Genomic DNA, 8747 nt, shown 5'->3' with positions numbered 1-8747 from the left:
TACGAAGATATATCATTATTTTTCAGGTGAGATTATTTTAAAATTGAAATAGGAGAAATTTATTAAATACATATAGCATTTTCAATTCATTTTAAATATATATAATTTTTATATTAAAATTAATAGTGTATGTTACGTTAAAATTAATTAACTTTTATTGTATAAAGGTTCAATATATGTAATTACTATATTGAAATAAAAAAAAATGTATTTTTCTTTACAATTAACGTATTGAAAATATAAGGACGGAACTAGACTAATTATTTAGGGAAGACGGTATTTAATAATTTACTAAACTAGACTAACTATTTAGAAAGGACCGTATTTAATAATTTACTAAAATTATTATCTACTGCAAAGTAAAAGTGAAAAATTTGAGTGAACGAAAATATTGAAAGAAAAAAAATTTATATTTGATTTTTTAAATAAAGTAAACTATTAGACTAAGCCTAAAACTATTATACTTTGTTAATGTTATATAAAAATAGACTGATTTTTTTTATGAATGAAAAGAGGACTGAAAAAATGTACCCAGAACTGAAAAAAAAAAAAGAGAGACTATGTCTATTATTCTTTTGTTTTTAACAAAAATTAAAAATTTGGGGGGTTATTGCCCTTTTTCATATGTGTAGCTCCGCCCTGATGGTGTCAATTTAAAAAAAAGTTAGAGAATTTGAAACAAATAATTACTAACTAAATCTTTTTTTTCAAGGATAAACTACTAAAATCGATCCAATTTTCGAATACACGGAGAAAAATATCGCTATTTTATTAACGATAAAAATATTCTCAAAACATTTTAAAAGGCAACAAAAATACCCAAAATTAAATATATATTCTCAAAAAATGTTTTAGAAATTAATTTTAATGTAAACTTTTATAAGCATAATTAAAAAAATAAGATATTTTTATCTTTAAAATTTGGTGATTTTACGCTTAGTAAAATTTTTTCGGGATTTATTATAGTTAACGGCCAAGAAAAAAAGAAAAATAATTCTAGAAGTTGAATTTTATCTAGATTTTTTTATATCATTTTAAATATTCTTGTTAAATTTTTTATTAAATGCATAAGCAATTTGTCAAATACAAAAGTCATTTGCTACTTATAAAAAAATATTTTTTAGTTATTCTTATCATATTTTATAATATTTTAAAGATATTTTTGTTGTTGTCAAAAGTGAAAAATATTTTTGCTAACCTGTTAAAAATTCGAAGACAATCTTAATGGTTTATCCTTCATTTAATTATCGTTTTTGTAGTGAATTTTATTCATCTTCTTATTCTTCATACATAATTAGTGAGTCTAACAATAAAATCATGACCAATAATAAGACAATCAAAAATGCATTTTGGTCATTTTTTATGTATCTTTTATTTTGAATTTAAAAAAAAAACTTTATCAATAATTGCAAGTTCAAACATGTATGGTACAACACGTTTTTTAAATTTAACCACTAGATATTTTAATCATAAAAATCAAATATGTATATTTCCGGGCGGAAATCTAACATTTTAGATGTATCCCAATTGATATAGTGTACTCTTAATATATAATTTCTATGTTGATAAAAATACGAATACATATAATTGAACAAATGAAGATTTAAATTCGAAGTCTCCTCTTTTGCATACAAGTATCTAGTATCATTAATGTGAAATGCAAAAAATTAAATATTATATTTAGTGAAAATAAATTGATTTTGCAGGGTGAGTTGTAAAATTTAGAGTACGAAAGGGCTTAGGTGAAAATGTTTAAATTTACAAATAAGATGAGTAAAGTTTAAATCCTATTCTATCCACTATTATTCTAAAATCAACTGAAAAAACTTTATTGATCTAATTCAAATTATCAAATTTTTTTATTTATATTTAGAATTGTTTTTTCTAATATAAATTAAATAGTATTTAATTAATAATAATTTTGTATATTTTAAGTAATAATAATACCGGCATGAATAATTGTTGGTGTTACGTAGCAGAAATCCTGATAATAACATCTACCTGCTTCATTAGACATGGGAGAATTTGAAAACTTATGCTAAAAAACCCATATTTACAAATTAGGCTTGAAATTGTTACAATTTCTCGAAACACCTTGGTCCTTTAAACACCACAAAATAACTTTCACCATCTAAGAACTTTCCAACATTGTATCATCTAGTTTAAAAGTAGTTATGGTATTTTACATAAATATAAAGAGTAAATGAAGGATGGTTTCTTGGTCAACTAAATAGGTGAATTAACTATAATTCAAGTAAACTTTGTAATAATTTTAGTTGAGAGTAGAAACTACATTCTGCACAAAATCTATACAAAAAAATTCTCGCTTTATGAAAGTTTGACCTAACAACGAAATAATAGCTCCATTTGCAAGATCAATAACGTAAGATGCAAAGACGGCCAGTGATGCAAAGTTTCAAGGCCCTGAAACATTAAAGTTGCGCCCTCTAAACATATTAACAATATACAATCACCCATTTTACTATTAATCTTGTTCTTCTGTCAAACCTCATTTGCCTCTGCGACGATTTTTTGTTGCTGCGCAATTTGAACAATACCATTTTCCTTTTGGTTGTTCTTTCAGACCAACACAACCAAAATGAAACCACTCTATTTTGCACTGCAAACCCAGATATTGTCAAAATATGTTAGGGATAAAAGAAAGAAAGTAAAGTAAATACTTACGTCAGGGTTATCACAGGCAACCATCTCGCCATAGCTAACTTGGTTACAAAAGCAGTATGTGGGTTCATTTGGATCAACTGGTAAATCCAATTCCATGCCAGTTGGGTTCACAGGTGCAGGTTGTGCTTCTGTTGCCACTGCAACAGATGTTTGGCGTCTGCAATAGCAGTTGTGAATCAAGTTCTTTCTATTGGATTTTGTTTTGTTTCCATCATCATACCAGAGATGCTGCATAAATGCATGCATCATGCGGCATACACAAACAACGGAAACAATAGATATGTGACATATCACATTATAAGCCTTTCTACGTGTCCGTCTTAACAACTACAATGTGGAATTCAAAATTTTAATTCAAGAAACAAATATTCAGTCGCAAACTAAAATCTGCTAATTTATCTAGGTCATTTATCTACACAATTCTAAACCATAGTTGTCAAAGTCAAGAGTTAATATTTTAACTCTCTTCATAACGTTACCATGCAAAAATGAATTTACGTTAAACTCGTTAGAGTTTTTATGTAAATTGAAACAAAATCACTAACTAATCGATTCCACAAGTTTACAAGTTTATATTCATTTACTTATGATTATGAAACATTTGTTTAACTTATTAAGCTAATTTGATACAAATAAATTGTTATATTTTTATTTTCCAAAACAAAAATGCATATAGACTTAATTAGCATAGGAACTCACTCTTTGTCAAACAAATGACCTTACATAAATTCTAATAAAATTGCAAAACTCATGATTCTACAACCAAGTTTATAAGTTCCTACATTCAAACTTTTGCCCTTAAGATGTACACCTTTTTGCCACTTCCGTTGGATATTTGTCTACATTTTCTAAAAGAATTGGTATTAATAAGGAGAGAAGGATAATATAAAAGGTATTGAGGACTCCAATACAAAAGATTTGGTTTTTAGGGGGGGACAATTGCAAAACTTTCAAATCTCTCAATATTGGGGAAAAAATGATTGTTGTGGGATACCTTTCTAAAGGAAGACCATGTGCCTTACACCAAGTAGAAGAAAGATGTCTATCCTACAACACAATGCTTGCCTATCTGAATTTTTGTCATTATAGGTACAAGAGTTACTCTCGACTATGTTTGGTTGGGAGGAAAGAAATAGAGAGGAAGGAAATAGAAAGGAAAGAAAGGAAAGGAAAGAAATTGAGTGGATTTTTATTTTCTTTAAATGTGTTTGGATGGAAGGAAAATAAGAAGGAAAGAAATGTTATAAAAAGACAATTTTACCCCTATATTATAATATATATTAAAAAAATGAAGGGGTAGTATTGGAAGTAGATAGAGAAACATTAGTTTTCTCTCCATTTTCTTTCCAATGTTGGAGAGAAAAAAAATTGGTGGGCCCCACCAGTTTTTTTCCATCCATTTTCTTTCCCCTCTAATTTTCTTGAGTTATATTTTAAAGATGTTTATTTCACTTATTTTGTGATCAAGTTAAAATAGGCCAATATTAAACTAATACGAAGCTAGGGGAACTTGGGACAATTATAGTGGGTCTAAGTGTAATTAACTGCTGAGGTGGCAGTAGCATGTGAAAAGAGTGAGTGCTGCAGAGGGTATATGATGTAAAGGGAGGTTTACCTTCCATTTTAGGCCAGCAGTAAGGTTAAGGATCAGTATTCAGAAGCAACGAGCACTCTATACTTGCTCAAGAACATCTCTTTCACATTGATTTCAATTCAGATTTCTACTATTTCTATTTATGGTTTCCATTATATAATTATAAACACTATTATGTTATTTAATTATGTCAATTACTAAGATATCTTTTTCAAATGTTATATAAAATATATAAACTTTCAAATTTAACCATGGATAATGATAACACTTTAGTCACTAAAGTAACTATCATGGCTATAAATATTTGGCTTTCTAAATTTAGGTAAAATAAGATTATCTAATTCCTGGTTTAAAACCAAGGCAAGTGTTGCTTGACAACACAATTTTGTATCATCAAAAGGATTTGGATTATTTGGCATTTCTATGTATAGTTTGTAGTACTTACAGGAATGTAGGATATCGGATTCAAGACAACAGAGCGTTACAAAGAAATATGCAAGAATACCAAACAACAGAATGGCAGATTGTATTGTAAAGGCATAGTATCTACAATATCTTCACGCTCTAATCATTACAATACGATCACATAACTTCAACCTCCATTGTAAACAAAAGAAGCATTAACTGAAGAAGAAAACTAGGAATGCATGTTTGGGAGACTAATGTTTTTCCTTTTGCAATCTATTGCCAGTTGTCTATTCACTCAAGGGCATCAACATACTAAGATGTCTCTGAACACTTTTTCTCCTAAATGCTACCAAAACAAGAAATATATTTCCCAAACTTCCTAACTTCTATTTCATTCAACATTTTACTAAATAATTATGGTCCGTTTGAAGATATGCCCATCATTTGAATCCATAACGGAAAACCATGGAAGAAGGTATCTTATTAAGTGAAGATAATTGAAAATCATAGGAACACACATCAAGTGATAAGCAAGCAAAAATTGAATCATAAATAGTCCTAGAAGATTCACATACTTTTTACGCCTTCCTCTGCCACCTTCATTACCCCTTCCAGATTTTGTATTGCCATCAGGAGCTGAAGCAGGAACTCCACTTATTGCAGCATTTTCTCTTTCTGATATAAATCATAAAATAAATGCATAATTAATAAAAACAATTAGATTCATTTGTTATCAATTACGATATAGCACATTAACAACTTGTATAGATCATGAGATGAATAAAAGAAAGTACCGAGCCGAAGCTCCTCATCAAACTTCTTCAGATACTGATCAAGTTGTTGTATGCGTGTATCTACCTGCAAAAAATCACAAATATATTATTACAAAATCCACACCAACAAGCCAACAAGTTTTTGTACCTACGTTAAAATGCTGGCTCTACTATATTTTGTTCCAAAACCCAAATTTGTTTTCCCAAATCATATATATAATTTGTTTTCCCAAAATTGTTTTCGCAAATCATGCCAACAAGTTTTTGATTTTCATATATATATATATATATATATATATTCTTAATCCAAATTTAAAAATGAAAGGCAAACAGGGAAAAAGCAAATGAAAATAGCATACATTCATATCTGAACAATTATTGTACTGTCAGTTCATAGAAAACATGCCTCTCTTAAAAAGAGCAGCCAAACTCACAACTTGTGAGTCACAAGAGCATAACCTTGGCATTGTGATAAGATCAATCCTTTAGCACATGAGTACAATGAAGTCATTGTGAAATAATTGACTACTGAGAACAAAATCATTGAGAAAAAAACTAAAAATTAAAAAACTAGCAAGGAAGACACGGTACTGTTAAACAAATACAAATACAATCCATCATTTAGCTATATCAAACAAGTGTTACCACAAAACTGCAATACTTATTCAAGCAATTATATCTAAAGCCAGGAATCAATCAAAGGTCTTGAAAAAAAAAATCCATGTAGCAAGATAAGTGTACTACCAAATCATATGCCTGGACAGCCAGAGCAACCTTTTCATCAGCAATCCTAATGCTATGCTTTTGCTCATCAAGTGCTTCATCAGAAAATCGAATAACCAAAGTATCAGGTGTGATGTTTCCAGACCTAACTCCTCGCCTAATATCTTCAATTTCTTGTTCACAGCGTTGTTCATTTTGCCTTTGAATCTCTGCTCACAGAGATCACAGTCGTTATGTGGAGGAAAACTAACACGACCCAAAGGGAATTACCTTTTCCAGGAGATAAGTGAACATTTTGGACAGAGAGTAAGATTACAATAATAAAGGGCATACATGCCACTAATTTGATATCTAAAAACTAATTATAGGTATTAGCAATTAGCAAAGTAAGCAACATAAAATATACAAACTAAGACAATGTAATAAGCCTTTAGAATCAAATTAACCAAAAACATGGACTTCAAAATATCTGAGCTAAACTACAGGCTAAATTCCCATCACAAACTAAATAGTAAATATGGTGTACCTAGGTAATTTCCCATCGCACATTAAAACAATCCGCCTAACAAATGTATTTTTGATACAAAAGGTGCTAAATTCATTTTCTTAACAAAGTATCAAGCATTATGACATGAATACAAGTTTCTAAACACCCACCACACTGGATTTGTGTATTATATATCACATAACTAATAACTAATTCTGGTTGCTTCTAACCCATTATTTTTATTTTTTATAGCAGTGAGCGTCTAAAAGGGGAGCATTGGAGCAACTATTAAGTTATCTCCGTGTGACCTCAAGGTCACAATTCAAGCCGCCGAAACAGCCAATGATGTAATTATCCGATTAGGCTAGGTACATTACACCTTTGTTTAAAAGAATAATATAATTCCAGGAGAAGTTCAACAGCATTACTACAAGTTTGGGACACAACAAATGCGCCTTGAGGGATGAAATGGCAACTCGCCTCACGATTAAATCATGTCAATGAACCACCAAACACAATTTCTAAGATTGTACCAGAACAAACTAGATAATTGGCTTTTCTTAACAAGAATATAGCAAAGAATAAAAACGGACAAATACCCTGTAAACTCTTATCTAGGTCACGCAACAAGGCATACTTCTTCTGAAGAATAACGGGCAGAGACTCCAAATCTGCAGGTAAGACAAGGATGGAAAAAAAAAAAAAAACCAAAGAGATTGTTATAATTGTGAATTGAGAAGAAAAATTAAAGGAACAAATATTCTAGAACCCTAAAAAATCAATTAAAAGAATTAGTGAGTAATGAAAAGGATATGGAGAAGGGAAGGGAGTGAATTACTGGCTTGAAATTCTTCAAGGAACGACATTAGGGCTGTGCTCCGTCCGAACTCCGATGTCTCCGCTGCTTTGTCCGGCCTGTGTTATGCGGCTGAGACGATTAGACGTAGAGAGATAGCATTCAACCCATAGTTATCAAAATCGAACTGGAGATCGAACTGGTCAGGCTATCATGTTAATGGGTTATTGGTTTAATCGGTGGGTTATTGGTCGAACCGGTTAGCCCGATCACTAATCAGGCTACTAGGTCACTAGATCATTGCTCACGTACAGTTGTTTCCATGTGAAGTTGATATTTAAAAATCGTTAGATGATTTGACAAGTTTGACTAAATTATCATCTAACAATTTTTAACTATCAACTTCTTACGAAAACAAATGTATGTAGGAATGGCAACGGATCTCCATGGGACCGGGGACATGCCCCGCCCCCACCTCCATTATCTGTCCCTGTTCCCGCCCCGTCCTCGCGACGGGTAACAGGACCCCGTATCTGCCGGGAATTCGGGTATCTGTGGATTTTTATAAAAAAGGAAAAAATTTGATAAAACCAAATACCATTGCAGAAATTGAAGGTAAATTACAAAGCCAAATCAAAGAGCTATTGATAGTCTATTATTCAGTAATACTTCAATAATGGGGTTAAATCAAAATGAGTAAATAATAATCATTGATTATTGGTAAATCAAATTGAAGGTATTATTTCACAGAGTCATAGAAATTGCAAAAAACTTAAGTATTATGCCAAATCCCCCTATTAATCACTGACAGAGGCACATATATGAAATAATAATTACAGAAATTGCAGAAAATCACATATATTACAGAAATCAAATTAACATATACTTTAAGGTAGATCACATAAATTGCAAAAAATTCACTGAAAATCACATGAATCACAGATATCACAAAAAAGGAATTGTGGAAATGGCGACGCTCCCTAAACGGCGACGGCGCGATGCTCCTGCTGCCGAATACGGCAACGGAGCGACGCTCCTACTGCAACGAGAATGGCGACAGCGCGACGCTCGCTCCTGCGGCAACAACAAAGGCGACGGCGCGACGCTGCTGACGCGCCGAAGAAGGCGACGGCGCGACTCTCTTGACGCGACGAAGAAGGCGACGGTGCAACGCTTCTGACGCATGAAGACGGCAACCAGTGTTTTAAAATAGCGGCCATGGCGGCGCTATAGCGGAATGGCGTGGTGAAAATTAGCCTCGCCGCCATACATAGGCCACCG

General features: G+C 31.6%; 1 protein-coding gene across 1 annotated transcript; it reads right to left on the bottom strand.

The window, feature by feature from the left end:
* Positions 1 to 2225: 2225 nt before the first annotated feature.
* On the bottom strand, positions 2226 to 7655 carry LOC107474448 (PHD finger protein ING1). Its single transcript, XM_016094067.3, has 7 exons — positions 7509 to 7655; positions 7270 to 7341; positions 6205 to 6392; positions 5482 to 5545; positions 5263 to 5362; positions 2686 to 2842; positions 2226 to 2620 (listed from the first exon to the last, which is right to left on the bottom strand). The coding sequence occupies exons 1-7, from the start codon at positions 7534 to 7536 to the stop codon at positions 2510 to 2512; spliced, it is 720 nt and encodes a 239-aa protein (XP_015949553.1). The 5' UTR covers positions 7537 to 7655; the 3' UTR covers positions 2226 to 2509.
* Between the last annotated feature and the right edge of the window lie 1092 nt (positions 7656 to 8747).

This window comes from Arachis duranensis, chromosome 2, assembly GCF_000817695.3.
Source record: "Arachis duranensis cultivar V14167 chromosome 2, aradu.V14167.gnm2.J7QH, whole genome shotgun sequence".
Taxonomy (NCBI): Eukaryota; Viridiplantae; Streptophyta; class Magnoliopsida; order Fabales; family Fabaceae; genus Arachis; species Arachis duranensis.
The sequence above is the reverse complement of the archived record's forward strand: the minus strand, read 5'-3'. Positions and strand labels throughout refer to the sequence as shown.

Bases quoted from the DNA above. Each gene is read 5' to 3' on its own strand.
- LOC107474448 (XM_016094067.3), bottom strand. From the start codon at position 7,536: ATGTCGTTCCTTGAAGAATTTCAAGCCA. The intron at 6,393-7,269 runs GTATTTGTCCGT...CTCTGTGAGCAG, and splicing joins CCTAGATAAGAGTTTACAGG to AGATTCAAAGGCAAAATGAA. The intron at 5,363-5,481 runs GTACTTTCTTTT...GATTTATATCAG, and splicing joins TGATGAGGAGCTTCGGCTCG to AAAGAGAAAATGCTGCAATA.